Here is a 21,001-nt window from a genome sequence, read left to right on the forward strand (position 1 = left end):
TGAGCTCAAGTGATCCGCCCGCCTCGGCCTCCCAAAGTGCTGGGATTACATGCATGAGCCACTGCACTCCACCTCATTCTATCGCTGGAAATAAAAAAATTTCATTACAGGCTGGGCACAGTGGCTCATGCCTATAATCCCAACATTTTGAGAGGCCAAGGCCGGAGAACTGCATGAGCCCAGGAGTTCAAGACCAGCTGGGCAGCATACGGAGACTCAATCTCTACAAAAAAAACAAAAAGAAATTAAACCGCAGTGAGCAGTGACCATGCCACTGCACTCCAGCCTGGGCAACAGAGTGAGATCCTGTCTCAAAAAAAAATACTCATTACATGCATTAATAAAAAAATAAAATGTTTGATAAAACCCAGCCCTAACAAGAGTGTCTCATATACTATTAAAAATGTATAAAATTAGAAAAGTATATATATTTTTAGTAGAAGTATAAAATTCTAGTAGTAGAAGTACATAGGCAATTTGTCAAAAAACTACCAAAATTTAAAATTTTACCATTAATGTGAATAGATGTACCCTATACTGTTAAATAGCCAAAAAATTGAAAATAAACCAAATGTCTACCCATAAGGGACATGTTAAATAAATTATGGTAAATTAATACAAAAACTTTAGCCCTTAAAAATGATTTAGATTTGTCTATGTGTTGATTAGGCTCTCTATGTTGAGAAAAACATGTTGAATAACGTGTATAGAATGATTAAATTCATGTAAATTGCTTTTTTAAAGAATATATACACATACATTATAGCAAATACATTTTTTAAACATTCTGGTAGAATACATATATAAAATCTTACAGTAGTTACCTTAAAGGGTTAAGGAGATGGAGGATCTAGAAAAAGCCTCTCTTTTCATTTTCTAACCACATACATGTACTACTTTTCTTTTTCAACTGTCATTGGAACTAAGTGGTAGAATAATGGGCCACTTTTATTTTAATTAATTCTACTATTTATTTTAAAATGATTTTGAAATAGAAATATTTATTTTTCCTAAAATAAATATTTAACAAAAAACAACCATATATAAAATATATAAATTATATTAGGGATAAAAGACTTTGAGGTAGCTATATACGTGTGTGTGTGTGTGTGTGTGTGTGTGTGTATATGTGTGTATGTATGTACACACACATATATACATATGGGTTCAAGCACTTCTCATGCCTCAGCCTCCCAAGTAGCTGGGATTACAAGCACGCATCACCACAGCCGGCTAATTTTTTGTATTTCTAGTAGAGACGGGTTTTGCCATGTTGGCCAGGCCAATCTCAAACTCCTGACCTCAAGTGCCCACCCCAGCCTCCCAAAGTGCTGGGATTACAGGCATGAGTCATCATGCCCGGCCAATGTATTTTTTACAAATACATAATAATTTCCCCATATATATATATATATTCAAAATACTTTTGTCTAATAATTATTAAAATTATAAAATACAAAAATAATTAGTCTAACAAGGTTCAGCAATAATTTGAATTTCTTCTTTTAGGTTACCTACTAATGTCCTTTGCCATTGTATTACTGGAAATAAAAGGTTTCATTACAGGCTGAGCACACTGGCTCATGCTTATAATCCTAACACTTTGAGAAGCCAAGGCAGGATGAAATGTCTCTCTCTTTCTCTGTGTGTGTGTGTGTGTGTGTGTGTGTATAAAATTAAATTGTATTTGTATATGTCTGTATAATAAATTAAATTGTATATATATATACACACACATATATGCATATATATAATCTTTATATTTATATGTATTTTTATCTATGAATTATCCAAAAGGAGAATCCATGTTTTCAAAACACACGTACATCAGTACATACACAAATGTATCTAGATATTGCTAGAAACAAAGTAAACCATAAGAGATTCATAACCTATAAAAGAATGTCAGCAAAATAAAGGACAAGACATGAATAGCTGAGGACCAGTTCTCCTAAAGCTTTGTATTCAGCCATGTTAAAGGATGATACCTGTTAGTCCTCCAAAGTATTAAAAATAAAAATTAGGAGGAAAGGACTCAACTAACTATATTTATTTAGGCCATTTTCTACATTATTTTCACTCACTTTCTCTAACCTCTACTGTTCTTATTCTTCATACTGTGTCAACTTCTCCCTACCTCAATGCCATCTTTGGATTTTGTTTCTAGTGTAATCAAAATAGCAATGGATGAGGAATCAGAAAATTTGGGTTCTGGTCCCTCCTTGCTAATTACTTGTCTGACTGAGCAAACTCCAGGGCCCATTTTTCTCATGTGACTAAGCATCAAAATAATATTTGAACCAGAAGGCTTGTAAGATTCCTTCTGACTCACTGACTATATCATCTCTAAAATTCCTTCCAGCTCTAAAATTCTGTGATTCAGGTAAAAATGTGTCAATCATCTTTCATACTCAGTTTGATACAGACTGAGTTTAATAATAGGAATTCACCATTTCTTCATTCCAAGCTTCTTCCATAGAATTCTGCAAGCTTACCTTTATACAAAATGATCACTAAAGTGCCTTTAGAATCTATGACTATGAGCTATTAAGTCTCATTTTAACCACAAAAAGATATATATCTAAAATAATATTTCAGAATTGTCATTCCTGACTCTAGTTAAAATTATTTTTTCTTAACTGAAACAAAAATTAACTTTTAACAGATAAGTGCATACTTTTCCAGTATAAGGGCACTTTAGTAAAAGAAACAATGAACAAAAACACATGTGCCTTGGATCAAGCCAAAAAATCAGAAAGTTTACACTTTAAGGGCAGTTAGAATGACACCCCTCTGCAGGCTGATAGCAAAACCAGAAAAGCTCATCCATTTTAGCAGTGTAACACAACCCTGAGGAAGTCTGTCAATTGAAGTGTTATCACACTTTAAACACTTCCATTCAAATTGTCAGTTATCTATTTATCATTTCGCTTTGGTAATTCAGTCATAGTAAACACAGACACCTATGGTGACTTTGTAATTGCCCCTCATTACAATACCAAAGTACTAACAGGGCTTGAGAACAAGAAAGAGGATGTTCATGTATGCCCGTGAGGTAAGCATTCTGAGGCAGAATTAGGTCAAGGCAAACCACAAGCAGATATCTTCAATTATTCATATTACTAATATTAAAAAATAAAATACCTGTTCACTTTAAGACAAACTAAAGGCCAATGAAAAATTTGGACCACTGAAGTCTGTTGAATTACTTCTTATTTTTACATGATTCAAACTTATGAGTAAAGATCAATAAAAACATAACCAGCGCTGTAGGATTCTAGGTTACACAAAATGAAACTGTCTGCCTTCAATACCCAATCTTACACGTTATCATTGCTTTTACCAATGTATTTTGCCAATGTATGTTTTTGGTTGGTTGGTTGTTTTTGAGACAAGCGTCTTGCTCTGTTGCCCAGGCTGCAGTGCAGTGGCGCGATCTTGGCTCACTGCAAGCTCTGTCTCCTGGGTTCAAGCGATTCTCATGCCTCAGCCTCCCAAGTAGCTGGGATTACAAGCATGTGCCACCACGCCCAGCTAATTTTTTGTATTTTTAGTAGAGACGGGTTTTGCCATGTTGGCCAGGCCAGTCTCGAACTCCTGACCTCAAGTGCCCGCCTCAGCCTCCCAAAGTGCTGGGATTACAGGCATGAACCATCAGGCCCAGCCAATGTATTTTTTACAAATACATAATTAATTTCCCCAATAACAAGTAAAACAAAAAAAGATAAAAATATGGTGACAATGCCAGCAAGTCTTCTTGCATAGGCTATATAGCCAAAAAATAAATTTCAAGCGTTTGAGGAATTCAGCAGATCACTTAGTCACTATGGAAAGCCATCTACTTATGCATGAAATTCATGGAGTTTTACCATAAAGAGCTTTATTTTATTATTTTTGAACACCTGACACTTAATACTTTCATCTCTCCTTGATGAGAAGTTTTTTAATATACAGAGTAAAGGAATTTCACAATTCCTCAGTTAGTCAGAAATAACTCTTTGGAAATAAATATGACTGTAGAATTTCAACAATGGCTTTGATTCAATAATTCTGTATTCTCTCCTGGCTCTGAACAAGTCACTCAAGTTTTGCCACTGGAACACCTTACTATTTATACTTTATAATCTCGTTTGAATATCTGTTAAAGTATCTTTTGACTATCCCTAAATAAAGCTTAAATAAATTTTCATCTAATAAAAGAGAGTATTAAGGAAGAAAAGCATAAAACAAAATAACTAATTCACATTATATGGTAAGGGGTGATATATCAATGAAATGAAACTCTGGGGGCTATAGCTCACAGTTTTTCGTGTAGAACCAACTCTAATAAGATACTAGTGAAAAACAAAACAACTCTAAAAATATATTAAAATATCATTGGTTACTTCATAGTTATCAATTTATGGTTCACTGATTTGGGGGTATAATTTCATACTTGCAACTTCAATTTTAGAGTAAACTAATTATCACACCAGAACATAGGCTCCCAAATTAATACTGCCAAAAAAAATTATTTGAAAGTCATATAAGTCTTTAGTAAGAAAGACTTCTCTATTTCCACCAAGCCCAAATTCATATTATTCTAATTTCCTTGGAAAATTTCAAAACCACCAATGACAATTTTTGAAAGTTAATAATTTAGTATAACTTTATTAAAAGACAGGTTTGTATTTATCAGAATTATGAGGTGGGATAATCATTATATTTCTCATTGAATTAAAAAAATTCAAACTTTTCCCAAACAGAGAGCCTAAATAAACTATCTGCTTTTGAAGTTTTTAAGTATGTAAAGTATATTAATTTGATCTAATTAGACTAAATCATTTAAACACTTCTGTCTCCTCATATGACATCATCCAAGTTTGACTATTTTTGGTAGCAGGATTTAAAAGAAGAAACTAAGATATCTGACTACAACAGAAATTAATTTCAAGGAATTAAATATCCCCAAGCTTTAAGACCAAATCCCATACTTTAAAACTTGACTAAAGATTTTGTTACAGGAAAATTATTTTTTAAAAGATATCAATACTAGCAGTTAATTTGATTTTCCAAAGTTGATTATCACTAAAATGTACATATAAAACACATACTGAGTAATTTAAATATTTTCAGCCTTATTTTTTCTCTAACACAAAGTAACTTTACTCACGTTTTTCCCATCTAGCAATTCCATGCACTTCTCATTTCTGTTGAAGTTACCGACTGCCTCAGGATGGACACAAGTATGATCCCTGCTGGAAAGAATAGTCATTGGGACCCCTGAATATGCCGTCCTCCGGAGCTCTCTAGTAATCTGAGCAATCTGCTTGTGTGTGCGTGTCCCAAAATATATTTTGGGTATCTTGGATTTCCCTGTATGATCCTTCTTAATGGTATTCGATGACTCTTGACTGTTTCCTTGTTTAGTAGAACAACAGCACCTAGAACAGTGGCCAGGGGTCTGTAAGAAAGGAAAGAAATGATAACTAATATCTAAACTACCATAAAAAACGTTATCAAACCTCACATGGAATCAGAACCTGTAAGTAACGAATCACAATGGTCAAATAAAGAGAAATTACAAGAAATTATAGTATCTAAAACTTGCCATTAAAGAAAAAACTACAAATACAATTTAAAATTGGTCCTCATTCTTTCTTTTAAAAGTTATAAATGATATTTCCACATTTGCATTCTTTCTGACATACCACTCTAACTCTCCAATTCCAAATGTTTTGAGTACATTTTAACTCTCCTCTTTCATAAATTATAAAAATGATAAAACAAAGTAGGAACAATTTTAATTTTTTCTTAGGCTTCATATGAACTTGTGATATTATAGTTTAGAGTTAATAGTTTTGTCCACAGCATAGTTCATTCAAATATTCCTTAATACACCAATGCTTTTGAAGCACTTTTAAATATAGTTTACAAAAGAACAGAATTATCAAGTTGAATCTAAAGGATCACTTAACAACTTCAAAAAGAGAAAATTCTTCTTTAGCAAAGGTACGAAAATAAATGCAAAATATTAATATTTAATAATGAAAGCAGGTTGCTTGTGTGGAACAAGTATATCTGAAATTCAATTACCTGCCATGGAGTGTAAACCCATCAGTAAAATTATCATCCAGGATAGTTTTTCCTGGACAATTTCACTTGTAACTCAGTTTCATAACTGAAATAGTTATATAAATGTCTCTTTAAACAAACCATATGGAACATCAGGAATATAGTCTACTTAATTTACCTGATTTTTCTCTTCTGTTTCCAAATTCTCAAATACTAAAAAAAAAAGAAGTTTAATGCTATATATTAGAACTCACAGGTTCTTAATAACTACTTCCTTCTAAGTCTCAATTATTACACCAAATGACACAGAACAAAGTCTCATTTTAGAGAAATAGTGTAAAATGGTTAATTTATAGAAGTGGTCATTGATGGGGAGGGAAAAAAGGTAAATAGCATTGTAACTTAAAAGACTGTGTGCTAAAGAGTTTTAATTTAGTAGAACAAACACTCTACTTGACTTTTTTTTTTTATTATTGTAATCAGTAAGATTAGCCTTCATAAACAAATGCTAAGTCATAGCATGTTACACCACAATACTGGGGATCAAGCTGTCTTTTAGCCTCAACTCAGTGGAAAAGCAAGTTCAAATTACTCCCAGTCTCACTCAACCTTGTCCGCCATTAAATATTACAATACATGATAGAATGGATGTAAATGTGACCCTTCTGGAGCTGTCACTCACTGGGATAAAAGGTTCACTGATGTGCCAAATAAACAGTCAGTCAAAGCAGATAAAGTTACAGCCATGCTGGAATTGTTACATTCTCCTCTCAGGTTGCCAGTAACAGCAGATTTCATTACAGAGTGCTGCCACATTAAATAGCCAGTTCCAAATATCCTGCCTTCTATATTGAATAATTACTTATTCACTAAAAGGATAAAAAGAAGAGTTATGAATGGGGCTCTTGTCAACAGTGAGGCAGGAAACAGCTGACATGTGGTTTATGTTACATATGTTGCAATATCCAACAATTTATGGTCACAGAGAAAATGGAATGCAAATTATATCATGATATTTCTGACTGAATTCTTTTTTGGCTTTTGCAATGATCACATTAATCAATTAACATACAAAAAGAATTAAGGTAACTCAATTAGAATTAATTTACTTTTTCATACCATCAATCTTTTCGCTCAATTATACTATTTCTCTTCCTTATGATACAGTTAAATTCATGTGAATACTAGAATGCTATGGCCCAATGCACTGTTATGTACTATATAGATACATTATATCTAAGCATAAAAGTAATCCAATAAAGTAGCTTTTTCTCAAGGCTGGGAAAACTTACTTTTTGATGTTATACTTTTCAACATCAATTCCACTTAAAGCTTTACCATCTACTCCTTTTAATTTAACCTTTTCTCTTGGTCAAAAAAATTCAAACAATAATACAGAAATATTTTTTAAAAATCAACTATCCCATCACAAATAATTTAGTGTATAACTTACTGACCTTCATATATACGTATCTTTCATATCTTTTTTTCAAATAGAAAGGGATGCTATTATACAGTTTTACAATTAGATACTTTGTTTGCAAAGTTTTTAATTTTTAAAAGGGGTGAATTTGGCAGGAATAATTTAATGTTCTACTTATCTTTAAATGTTACACCAGTAGTGGTACTAACAAAAGCAAAAGATCAAGAACTAGTATCAGAAAACTTCTCTCACTACAGTGACTTTAGTTAGGACTTTAAATCTGTTTTTTCACTCCATAATTCAGAATACTATAAACCACAGCTAACTTTATATTAAACGTTTTTGTTTGTTTTTTTAAGTTGTAAAGTAATATGAACGAATTATAACATCTATGAACTTGAGTAGACGCCTCAAGAAGATGGTTTTCTTTTTTTTTGTTTGTTTTTTTGTTTTTTTTTGAGACAGACTTTCACTCTCTTTGCCCAGGCTGGAGTGCAATGGCATGATCTCGGCTTACCACAACCTCCGTCTCCCAGGTTCCAGCGAGTCTCCTGCCTCAGCCTCCCAAGTAGCTGGGATTACAGGCATCCACCACCACGCCTGGTTAATTTTGTGTTTTTATTAGAGACGGGGTTTCTCCATGTTAGTCAAGCTGGTCTCCAACTCCCGATATCAGGGGATCCGCCTGCATCGGCCTCCCAGAGTGCTGGGATTACAGGTGTGAGCCACCACGCCCAGCCAAGAAGATGGTTTTCAATAGGTACTTAGGCAAGTAAGATACAAGGTGGAAATTAAAAGTTAATTCCTTTTCCTTTGCATTATTAAACAGGAATTATTTCTTCAGAAGCAATCGTCTATTAAAGTTTCCATTTAAAAGATTTGGTACAGGCCGGGCACGGTGGCTCACATCTGTAATCCCAGCACTCTGGGAGGCCGAGGCAGGTGGATTGCTTTGGGTCAGGAGTTCAAGACTAGCCTGGCCAACATGGTGAAACCCTGTCTCTACTGAAAAAACAAAAATTAGCCAAGCATGGTGGCATGTGCCTCTAGTCCCAGATACTCGGGAGGCTGAGGCAGGTGAATCACTTGAACCAGGGAGACGGAGGTTACAGTGAGCCAAGACCACGCCACTGCATTCCAGTCTGGGCGACAGAGCAAGATTCCATCTCAAAAAATAAATAAATAATAAAAGATTTGGTACAATCATATTTGAAGACAGAAAAACTGTTTGTAGTAATATAACAAAGGCTTCAAAAAGTCACTTATAACAAAAGATAATTACCTGTACCAAAATCAGCAACTTTCAATACTCTAAGAAAACTAGAGGAAGGATCCTGATGCCAGCAGTGTCAGGTCAGAATATCCCCCAATCAAATTACCAGGCTAATACTTTATGGCCTCTCTCTGAAACCCTTTGACCCAGGGGTCTTAAAACAATTAGATGAATAAAATTAAATAATTTCGTATCTCTTATTGAGTATTGGTCCTGCTAACAAATGACCATGTTTATCTTTCACAAAGACTTTTTTATTTTCCCTTTGCTGTATAAATTGACAGCGATTTCCTTTGCTCCAGGAAACTAGAGAATAAACTTTATAATATTCACTCTCATCCAATATATCTTAAAATCAATACATAAGACATGGGCTTCCCAAAATTTGTAAACTCTAAGACCTATAAGTGGCTACAGAGTGCCAGAACCAAACTCTTTAAGAAATGGCTTCTTCTCCAAGCTAGAAACTGTTCAGAGTCCTTTTACTTCAAGAAAAGGCAAGAAAACCCAACCCAAGTAACTGCAAAAATATACTATCATTAAAAAAAAAACACAAGAGATACATGTGGATGTGACAGCTATAATATTTCCATGTGCAGTAGCCAATTGTTTAAAAATACATTTCAAATCTATAATTACCAAAACTGTTCTTAGAACATCAGCAACCAAGGATTTTCAGAAAATTTTTCTTGTGTTTAATAAATTATATTCCCTCTCTTGTTGTATTATATACAGACATGTCTAAATTCTTTCAAAGATGAAGGATTTGAAGATTTGATCTTGAAAGAAAGGCGAATTGCTGAGTCCTTGCCACTATTCCTTTCACAAGCTATAAGTTCAAATGGTAACATACCACAATGTCAACTTCTAAAGTTTTATAACTTTCTCCAAACTTTCCCTACCACTCACACAAAAAAATATACTATGCCTAAATACCTGAAAAATGAGCATAGCGATTAAATATTTTTAGAAATGGAAAATGATAAAGAAATAGGAACTAATTTCATTGCCAAAGAAGAAGTTCATTTGCTAACTAAATCAGGAGAGATTCTCAAAGGAGACTACAAATTGAATTCCAAAAGCAGGCAGGAGTATGAAAACTAAGTATATAAAGAAGTAGAGAGAAAAAGAGACTGAAGAGAAACCTGTTTGAATGAAATAAAAGGAAAACTAGGACAATGAAACGGTAAAAAAAAATACAAAAACTTTTATTCTTCCATAACTTTCCACATGTGCATGTATTGTCTTTCCAACCAAACTGCAAATTCCTTGAAGACAGAAACTATGTCTTACATTTCTTTATATAGCTCATTCATTGAGAGTGGTGTTTTGCACATAAATGTAACTTAGCTTTTTTTAAACTGATGAATTATGACTAAATGTCCCTGAACCAAATACTGTACCCATGCATTACAATTAAATCTGACGGATGCTTAAATGATGTCCTAATTTGAAGTGCTGCACATATCAAAAAGATACTTCAAAATCCAGATTAGCTTTTAAAGGAAAAAGTACAGGACAATTACTATTTTTCAAGGCCAAAAAGAAAAATCATCTTATGCTAGTATTTTAGTCGTGACAAACATATATCCCAATATTTTTATTAGTAATGATACTGCCATTTTTAAGACTGTCCTTGTGCTAAACATTTTTCATCTAATATCCCATTTCATTCACTCATTGACTCAAGAGACATTAGAATCCCCATATATCAAGCCACGGAGAAGACAATGACAAGGATCACCTCATCTTACTGACAAAGAGAGCTTCATTCTTAAATTGTTCTACAAAGTGTAGTTCTTGGAGTTTATCAAACCATTTTCACTCATAAACTAAGGAATTGTTTAAAGTTAGTTCTATTATTTTATGAATGCAATTACAAAATATTCCTAAGTACAATCTTCATAAGAATTGTTTTAACTTATTAGTTGACATTTAAATCAAATATGTTATAACAAGATACATGTTATGTCCCCCAAGGGAAAAATAAAAAACAAAAACTTTCAATTAATAGACTCTTTAGAGCAAGAGTCAGCAAAAGAGCCAGACAGTAAACATTTCAAGCTTCAAAGGCTATATGGTCTCTTCTTCCATAAGAAGATATCTTTTATGATCCAAATGTAGAGAAGGATTTCCTAAAACAATAAACCAAAAGCACAAATGACTGAAAACACAGCTTCATTAACATGTTAAACTTCTATTTAAAAATACATATTCCTTAAAGAAGGAAGGAAAAATAGGCAAAAAGGGGGCACAGGCTGACAGAAGATATTTGCAATGCATAGTCAAGTGAGGATCAGTATCTGTAACATATAAAGAATTCCAATAAATCTATTTTTAAAAGACAAACCCTACAGAAAACCAAGAACAGGCAAATCACAGAAGAGAAAAGCTGAAAGGCTAATAAATATCTGAAAAGATGTGCCATCTAATGTACAACTTCACTAGTAATTAGGAAAATGCAAATTAAAACCATAATTAGATTCCATTTCCTATCCACCAGATTGGGTATTGGAGAGGATATGAAGAAACTCTTATTCACTGCTGATCTAAGTATAAATTGGCACAACTACTTGAGAGCAAATTGGTGATCTAGTGAAATCAAAGATACATATACCCTTTGACCCAGCATGACACCATTAGGTATACATGCTAGAAAAACTCTTGCACATTAAGACAGATACAAGAGGAATATTAATTGCAGCATCGTTTTAATAGTGAGAAAAACAAGCTACATGTATCAACAGAAGGAATGAATAAGTAAATTATGAGCTTTTTCCAATTAATGGAATAATATTGTAATGAAAAAATATGAATAACAGTTGTATGCATCGACATCGATAAACATGAACAAGCAGTTGAACAGGCTGAGTATGGCTTAAACAAAATTGTATTTTCCCTATAAAATTCTAAATAAGTTGATGATAGAAATAAAAATATAAAACTTCAGGTAGAGAGTGAGGAATCACGACTATGGAAGATAATCTTTAAAGCTAACGATTGTTGTGAAAAACATACCTGAAAAATGCTACAAGTGCTGAAATAAAAAAAAAAAAAAACACAATAAATATACTCTGTTCTGGTTTCTCCTCAGTTGTTTCATACCCGGCAGAATAGCTTTCATCTTAACACCTCCTCCCCAAAAGTTTTCAACCTAATTTATTAGGAAATGGGTTCTCAAATTAGGGTCCATGGGCTATTACAGATCACCCAGAAACTACAGACAAAATTTTGTGTGCATTTTTAGAAAGTGAACCCATAACTTTAATCAAGTGCTCAAGGCAGATTGTGACTGATTTGGGTGAGGGCTTTATTCCAGAATTTATATCTGGTTTTTTAACGAAAATCAAATGGAAACAACATTTTCTTTACAACCAAATTAGCCAGACATAGTTATTCTGTAAAGGAATAAACAACAGCCAAGAGAATTTCATAAAGGTTCCTCCACTGCTTCTGAACTCATTTCTATTTTAATGTTTGTTAATTACCTAATATTAACATAAGGCTAAAATACTTAGTTCACTAATGTATATTTCTAACTTCATTTTACAGATAAAAAAGGAAATTCAGAATAATTCAAATTCCCACAAAATACACAATAAATTTGTGGAGAAGTTGAAATTCATAACCTTAAATCTTAAAGTGAAGCTTTAACAGGATTATTTTCATCTACCACTTAAGCAAAAAAGCGAAACACTGCCCTTTGTTTCAAAAAGTCATGCACATGAAGAGCTAGTGGTAAAAGGCCAATGAACATAGAATTATACTACAATCTTTGAGACATAAAAAAGGGTTTGTTAATCTTTATCAACCATTTGCTGTTGTCCAAGCCATCTAAACAGGTACTGAATGCCCGTTGTGCAAAATCTCACATTAGCACACACTCTAGTAAGATAGCAAAAGTAACATAACTATACCTTTTCAACTATTCTTTTTTTAAAAATTCAAACAGTAGTAGTACCCTACTGCCACCGTTTCATGATTATACTGCACAAAGCAGCTGTTTATCCACTCACAGCAACCAGCAGGTGAACCTGATTCAATATTTATCACAGGCTTTCACAGATCACTGCTAACCAAGCAAACGCTTTAATTAAGCTGGAACTTGCTTCAAAGAGCTCATTCAAGATGTCAATCAGCAGGTAAGGGATCAGATACAGTGTCAGGTGAGAGTGTGTAATACAAATCCACAACTTTCTTCATCCCATCGCTGTAAATTAGCCTGCTCTAAAGTTCAGACTCTGATTGTAACAGACTGCCAGTCTCCTGGAATGTGTAACTGAAGTCACTCAAATTCTATTGTGAAGGTTGTAAGCAATATGTTAAACTGCAATGGGCTAGCACATTAAGACAGATCCTTTTCACGGTTGTTTTTTGATACCATAAGTGTTTGTTACCCTACTCTCCACTTACTGTTTACTTTCTTGCCTAGTGTAAATGGGAATTCCTTAACACAGTTGCTCCAGTTTCTGAAAAGTCTGTGTTTCAATAGAGTAAATCAATAAGAATTCTCAGTTTAAGAACAAGCATATCATAAAGATGACTGACCTGCTATAAAGCAAAAATTATCCTGGTATAATAGAACTTTACATAGATGTGATTATAGCAATGAGTTTCAAAGCAGTGATGAGTCATACTGGTCAACTTTATGAGAAAAACCCAGGGTGTTTATAAAAAATAAAAAGGGGAAAAGAAGACTAAAATGAGAAAAATGAGGAAGTGGGCGGGTAGGGGGAAAATCTCTTCTTTAAATAAGAATGCCAGCTAAGAATTGTAAATAAAATGATAGAATTTTAAAAATCACCATTTTGCAACTTTCCTGTACTAACTGATTCAGGCAAGTTACATAAATGGATGCTGAAATCTTTCAGTGAAAAGTTATTAGGGAACAGAATATTGACAAAGTCTCAAAATATCACCCCACAGATTATTCATTAATTACAAAAGGAAAATGTACCTTTACAATGAAGAGACCTGACGGTGACACTCTAACCAAGTGGTGAAATTCAGCATCAATGGTATTGAGACTAACTGGCTTCATATGCCTCCTGATATAAGAAACATACTCTTGTGCCCACCTTCAATAAAACTACATGATTATTAAATCCAAACAATCAAGACATGAATCAAAAAGAACCTGGGAATAGAGAAACTGTGGTAAAAAGACATATATGTATTATTTAGTCGGTGAAAATTCATCCAATTGTAATTTATGATATGTACACTTCGTTATAGATTGTATTTCAAAAAAGCTTTTAAAAAAACCCTATCCCTTGGGATTGCAGGTAATTTTTAGTTTCTCCTTTATGGTATTTTTCAAACTTTCTTCAATGAACCTTTTAAAATGAGAAAACAATGCTATCCTATCATGTCATTTTCCACATATTAACCAAAATGCTATAAACAAAACATATGAAATAGAGATTTGTGCTTCTATGGGCTTTAAAAATTAAATAGTTATTATTACATACAATCTCTAAAGCAGCACTACCCAATAGGATTTTCTGTGATGACAGCGTATTTGATATCTGCACTATTCAATATATTTGGCATTAGCCGCATGGGCATTTGAAATGTAATTAGTACAACTAACTGAATTTTAATTTTAATTAATCAAAAAACATAAATACATGTGGCTAGTGGACAGAATACATTTAAAGTATTATAAGAGATTCTAGAAAACCAATGGTTATTGCAGGTGCATTGTATGTGTGAGAAATTATCTTCATAAATTCAAGTTAGAAAGGAAAAAGTAAAAGTACAGTGTAAAAATTGTGTGCTCATAGGTAAAAATGGGTTCTGCAGGTTGCAGCTCATGAAAACTGGGTCCACAATTTTTGTAGATTAGTAAACTACTTTTCTTAATCTTTTTTGTTCTAATCTTTGTCTGAATTCCAATCAAAATCCTAGCAAGATTTTTTTTTTGGTAATCTAAATTTAATCTTGAAAATAAATAAGTGAGAATAACCAAAACTTTTTGGAAAAATAAGATGGGGACAGGTGTGATGGCTAACACCTCTAATCCCAGCACTTTGGGAGGCCAAGGCAGGCGTATCACTTGTGCTTGGGAGTTCGAGACCAGCCTGGGCAACATGGCAAGACCTCATCTCTAAAAAGGGGTGGGGGGGGGGAAAGATGGGCAAGTAGGGTACATATTTCTATAGATGTAAGAATTTCAAACATATGATAAAGATGCTGTATTAGGCCCCTCTATGGACATGTGTCCACCTATTTACTCTGAAATCACTATATCCCCTGCTGAAAGGCTGAACCTAATATCCACATTAATAACACATGTCCAAAGACACTCTCAGGTATAGCAAGATCAATTAGTTTCACTTTCCCAAGAACTTGTATTTGGGGCATTTAGACTGAGTTGATTAATTACAGAGAATAGGCCACATCATTTGGTAGATTTTAGGCTTCCACTTTGAGATGTCATGGTAAGGTCATATGAAAGAGTATAAGTATCTAGAAAAATCAATCTGCAAAAAATAATGAGAAAACTTTGCTGAGAAAGTCACACTAGAGGCCTCAAAGAGAACAGAGAAGCTGCCTAAAAACTTTTCAGGTCCAGTGAGAGGAATTATATCTCCTGCATGATCTTTCTTTCAGTGGGTTTCTATTTCTTAAAAAGCAGATCACTCCCTTAAAAATCCAATTTAAAAATGGGCCAAAAATTTGAATAGACATTTCTCAAAAGATATACAAATGGCAAACAGACATATGAAAAGGTGCTCAACATCACTGATCATCAGAGAAATGCAAATCCAAACTACAGTGAGATATAATTTCATCCCAATTAAAATGGCTTTTATTGGCTGGGCGCGGCGGCTCACACTTGTAATCCTGGCACTTTGGGAGGCCGAGGTGGGCAGATCACCTGAGGTCAGTAGTTCGAGACCAGCCTGGCCAAACTGGTGAAACCCCATCTCTACCAAAAATACAAAAATCAGCCAGGCGTGGTGGTGCATGCCTGTAATCCCAGCTACTCAGGAGGCTGAGGCAGGAGAATCACTTGAACCTGGGAGGCAGAGGTTGCAGTGAGCCAAGATCATGCCACTGCACTCCAGCCTGGGCAACAGAGTGAGAATTTGTCTCAAAAAAAAAAAAAAAAAAAAAGGCTTTTATCCAAAACACAAGCAATAACAAATGCTGGCAAGGATTTGGAGAAAAGGGAACCCTCATATACTGTTGGTGGGAATGTAGATTAGTACAACCACTATCGAAAACAATTTGGAAATTCCTCAAAAAACTAAAAATCGAATTACCATAGGATCCAGCAATCCCACTGCTAGGTGTATATCCAAAAGAAAGAAAATCAGTATATCGAGGAGATATCTGCACTCTCATGTTTATTGCAGCATTATTCACAATAGCCAAGATTTGGAAGCAACCTAAGTGTCCATCAACAGACGAATGAATGAAGAGAATGTGGCACATACACAGTGAAGTACTATTTAGCCATAAAAAGAATGAGATCCTGTCATTTTCAACAACATAAATGGAACTGGAGGTCATTATGTTAAGTAAAATAAGCCAGGCACAGAAAGACAAACTTTGCATGTTCTCACTCATTTGTGAGAGCTAAAAATTAAAACAGGTGAACTCATGGAGAGAGTAGAGGGGTGGTTTTCAGAGGCTGGGCAAGGTAGTCTAGGGAGGGGAGAGAGTGGAGTTGTTAATGGGAACAAAAAAGTAGTTAGAAAGAATAAATAAGACCTAGTATTTGCTAGCACAATAGGGTGAATACAGTAAAAAAAAATAATGTAATTGTACATTTCAAAATAACTAAGAATATAACTGGATTATTTGTAACACAAAGGATAAATGCTTCAGGTGATGGATACCTCATTTACCCTAATATGATTATTACACATTGCATGCCTGTATCAAAATGTCTCATGTACTTCATAAATATATACACCTACTATGTACCCACCAAAATTAAAAATTAAAAAAAAAAAGCAAACCACCCTGTTTAAATCAGGTGGCATTTCAAATCTGTGGGGGAAATTATTCAACTAATATTTAGATGAATGACTATTTGGGGAAAAAAATTAGATTCTATCTCCCACCTTACATCAGAATAATTTACAGTTGAATTAAAGATCAGTATATAATAACTGAAACCATAAGACTTCCAGTCTAATACGGCAGATTAGGTACACACATTTGCCCTCCTTCCCACCTAAAACACCACTAAAATAAACTTACTTAGTAGCTGAAGTTGCAAACTGGAGGTCCACAAATCATACCTGCTTCACAATCATGTTTTGAATGGCTACACAGAGTTTTATAAATTTGAACCACTTAAAAATTATGAGATGAAAATCTATAGTGTTGGTTTCTTCTAGAAAAACTGGTTGACTGGCCACATTAGGCCTGTATTCTTACAGGACAGCAATCCACTAACATTGACTAGATTGCCACATTTGGATGAGACATATACTCCCAAGGTATCACAGTACCTGCCACTTAAAGAATGTAATCACATGCACTTACACTTAGACCCTTTCTTTCATTCATGCTACCTATCTGGTGCTCATTTAAGTTGCCAACCCTGGTTACAGAAGTGTAAAAAGGGCCGGGTGCAGTAGCTCACGCCTGTAATCCCAACACTTTGGGAGACTGAGGGGAGTGGATCACTTGAGGTCAGGAGTTCAAAATTAGCCTAGCCAACATGGCGAAACCCTGTCTCTACTAAAAATACAAAAATTAGCCAGGCGTGGTGGCACACACCTGTAATCCCAACTACTCCGGAGGCTGGGGCAGGAGAATCGCTTGAGCCGGGGAAGCGGAGGTTGCGGCGAGCTGAGATCCCGCCATTGCACTCCAGCCTGGGCAACGAAGCAAGACTCAGTCTTTAAAAAAAGAAAGAAAGAAAGAAAGAAAGTACACTCCACAGAGTGGGAGGGGGCTTGAGCAAGAGGCTCAAATGCACTGGTTACAAAATTTTCTGGAGTTTAAATACTCTAGCAGTTTCCCATTGGTTATTTTGTTGCACACTATGTAAATGAACACGTGGCCTGTGACCAGGCTGATTGGTTGTGGGAGGCAACCAATCAGAAGCTGAAGGGAAGCTACAGTTACATCCTATGCAATGGAAGACATGGCCCATGACCAGTCTGATTGGTTGTGAGAGGGGACCAATCAGAGGCTGAAGTGAAGTTACAAAGTTACACCCTATGCACATGAAGACTGGTTGTGGGAAGGAGAGGTACTTTCCATTCTTTCATCTGCCATTCAGTAGAAAGGCGGGGTGTTACAAACAGAGTAGCCTCTGATCCTTTTGTTACTTGGCGTGAAGAGGTGAGTTTTTCTTTTTGATTCAGTTTTAGGAAGTCAGTGTCAATCGGCCTTAGGTTCCCTGCCTCCAGACTCTATTCTCCTGCCTCAATTTCATTCTCTTTTTTTTTTCTTATATTTTTTACCTTTTTATTTTTAATTTTATTTTTTTTTACAGACAGGGTCTCATTCTGTTGCCCAGGCTGGAGTACAGTGATATAATCATAGTTCACTGCAAAGTTGAACTCCTAGGTTTAAGCAATCCTCCTGCCTCAGCTTCCTGAGTAGCTGGGACTACCACGCCTGGCTACTTTTTGCATTTTTTGTCTTTTTTAAATTTTTCTTAAGATACAAGATCTCTCTCTCTCACCCATGCTGGAGTTTAATGGCACAATTATGACTCACTTCATTCTCAACCCTCAACCTCCGCGGCTCAAGTGATCCTTCCGTCTCAGCCTCCCAAGTAGCTGGGGCTACAGGTGCATATCACCACATCAGGCCACCATTTCATTCTCAGCAGATATTTAAGGCTCAATGAACATTACTGGTAGAAATAAGCAACAAAATAAATAAATCTCACATTAAAACTGCACATGAAAACATTTGTTATTGACTAAAAATTGTCAGAAGAATCAATAATAGCCACCAGTAAAAGAACTAAATGACAGAAGACATAATCAATAAAAACCTGGTGTGACTGGTTTTTGATGTGAAAAATATAAATGAATGAATGAAATGTCTTCCCTATAAATGTTACATAAAATTAGTAAATGACAAAAAATAAAAGACAATAAAAGAAGAAGAAAAGCTATTTGACGAATAGACTGATAATGGGATTCTCATCATTTTTTTTCTGTAAAATCTTTGATGTTACTAGAATTTTTATAAGCAAATATCACTTTTATAAAAACAATTACATTTTTTAAAAACATAAACAGAAAAGAAAACAATATACAGGGTAGAGATACTACCATAAGGAGAAGTAACTAGTTTTTCAGGGCTTGCAGAATCATTTTACTCAATTTGATAAGATTTTCGTCTTACTAATAGATCCAGTTATGTGCCCTCTGGGAAAAATACACCAAAAAGCACCAAGAAAGAAAGGGAACTGGACGGACTATCCAGTAAGGCCAGTCAAATCAATCATACAAGTTGAGATGACTGAATAGGAAAACAGACTGCTCTCACATCTACTATTGTTCAGAATATTAGATTAAGGAAAGAGCTGAGACAAGGTTTCCTTGTGGAAGGACAGGAGAAAACATAACATGGTTATAGCTAAGGAAAAGAATCAATAGAAAGGAGGAAAAATAATTGACAAACATCCAGTGACATGTAAATGTGTAGTGGGATGTGAATGGGGAAAAGTTTGTGTTTAAAAAAAAAAAAAGGCACTGTATGACTAATACCGGGACCAACAAGTTTTCAGTTTAAAGGTGGGACGGTTCCAAATGACAATGAAGTCCCATGTGTAGTGGTGCTGTTAAATTAATGGCTAAATTAGGTCGTAAGTTTCAAGAAGGCTGAGGAACTATGGTCAAAATAGGAGATCATCAACACAGATCATGAAGTACCCCAGGATGGTGACTGCTTCTCCTACTCCAGATTCACTGAGCAACAAGGAGAATCTGACATTTTTACTGCCCTAATGTGTGCCTACTTCACTAAACCTCAAAAGCATCTATCTTTAAAAGATTCATACATGTTTCCAATGCTGTTGTCAATATCAATTATCTTCTGAATGAAACGTTAACCTTGCACAAGTAATGCAACATCTGGCTTATAGTAGTTTTCACTTAGAACAACGCATATATTTGTTTAAGTTTTCCAAAAGGCCAACATTTAAAGAAACAATAAATGTCCTTAAAAATATGAATGTATGGACTTCTGCTTTTAGCCATAAGAAGAAACAGAAATCTTATCTTGCACCATAAACTACTAACAAATTGGACAAGATATATGAAACAATAGTTTTCAGACACTGAATTGTGATCTCAGAGAGAAGGAAACAAAGAGGTGATAACTACATTACTTTACTTCTACAGATGAAAAAACAGAATAACTGAAAAGAAAAATCCACTAGTAAGATTAACACCAAATTAGAAATAGCAGAAGAGATCAAGGAGCTTGACAAATCAGCAATAGAAGGTAGACAAAATGAAGCACAAAGAAGAAAAAATAGCTTAAAAAATTAACATATAGTCAGTGATGTATAATATCAAGCTGTCTAATATACACATAATTGAAGTCTGAAAGGGAAAAAATGAGTACTTAAGAAAACATTTTTAAATGGCTCAAATTGTTCATAATTTGATGAAAACTATAAAATCATAGATCCAAAAAGCTCAAATGAGCCCCAAGCACACAATAAACACACACACACACACACACACACACACACACACACACACACACACACACCCCTTAGTTGAATTGCTGAAAGCAGAGATAAAGATAGAATTTTTTTTTTTTTTTTTTTGAGACAGAGTTTTGCAGTTGTTGCCCAGAGTGATCTCAGCTCACTGCAACCTCCGCCTCCTGGGTTCAAGTGATTCTCCTGCCTCAGCCTCCTGAGTAGCTGAGATTACAGGCATGTGCCACCACACCTGCCTAATTTTTTGTATTTTTAGTAGACACAGGGTTTCACCATGTTGGCCAGGCTGGTCTCAAACTCCTGACCTCAGGTGATCCACCCACGTCAGCCTCCCAAAGTGCTGGGATTACAGGCATGAGCCACCGTGCCCGGCCTAAGATAGAATTTTTAAAGCAGCCACAGATTACTCTATAGAAACTATGTAAGACAAGCCAAGGGCAAAATATCTTTTAAGTGCTGAAAGAAAGAAAATGTGAACCTAAACTTCAATACCCAGTGAAAATGTGTTTCAAAACAAAGCGACGGTTCCTATCAATAACCCAATGAAGTTTCTTGCAGAAACAGAAAAATCCATCCTAAAATTCACATG

At 34.7% G+C, this 21,001-nt stretch overlaps 1 protein-coding gene across 2 annotated transcripts in view; it reads right to left on the reverse strand.

Annotated features, from left to right (window-relative positions):
• Positions 1-21,001, reverse strand: part of BRIP1 (BRCA1 interacting helicase 1) — a 182,223-nt gene that overhangs the window by 121,391 nt on the left and 39,831 nt on the right. For both annotated transcript variants that reach the window (XM_054457133.2, XM_063655630.1), the window contains exon 7: positions 5,153-5,443. In XM_054457133.2, the coding sequence (XP_054313108.1) occupies positions 5,153-5,443 (291 nt within the window). The remainder of the gene's footprint in view (positions 1-5,152; positions 5,444-21,001) is intronic.

This window comes from Pongo pygmaeus, chromosome 19 (assembly GCF_028885625.2).
Source record: "Pongo pygmaeus isolate AG05252 chromosome 19, NHGRI_mPonPyg2-v2.0_pri, whole genome shotgun sequence".
NCBI lineage: Eukaryota > Metazoa > Chordata > Mammalia > Primates > Hominidae > Pongo > Pongo pygmaeus.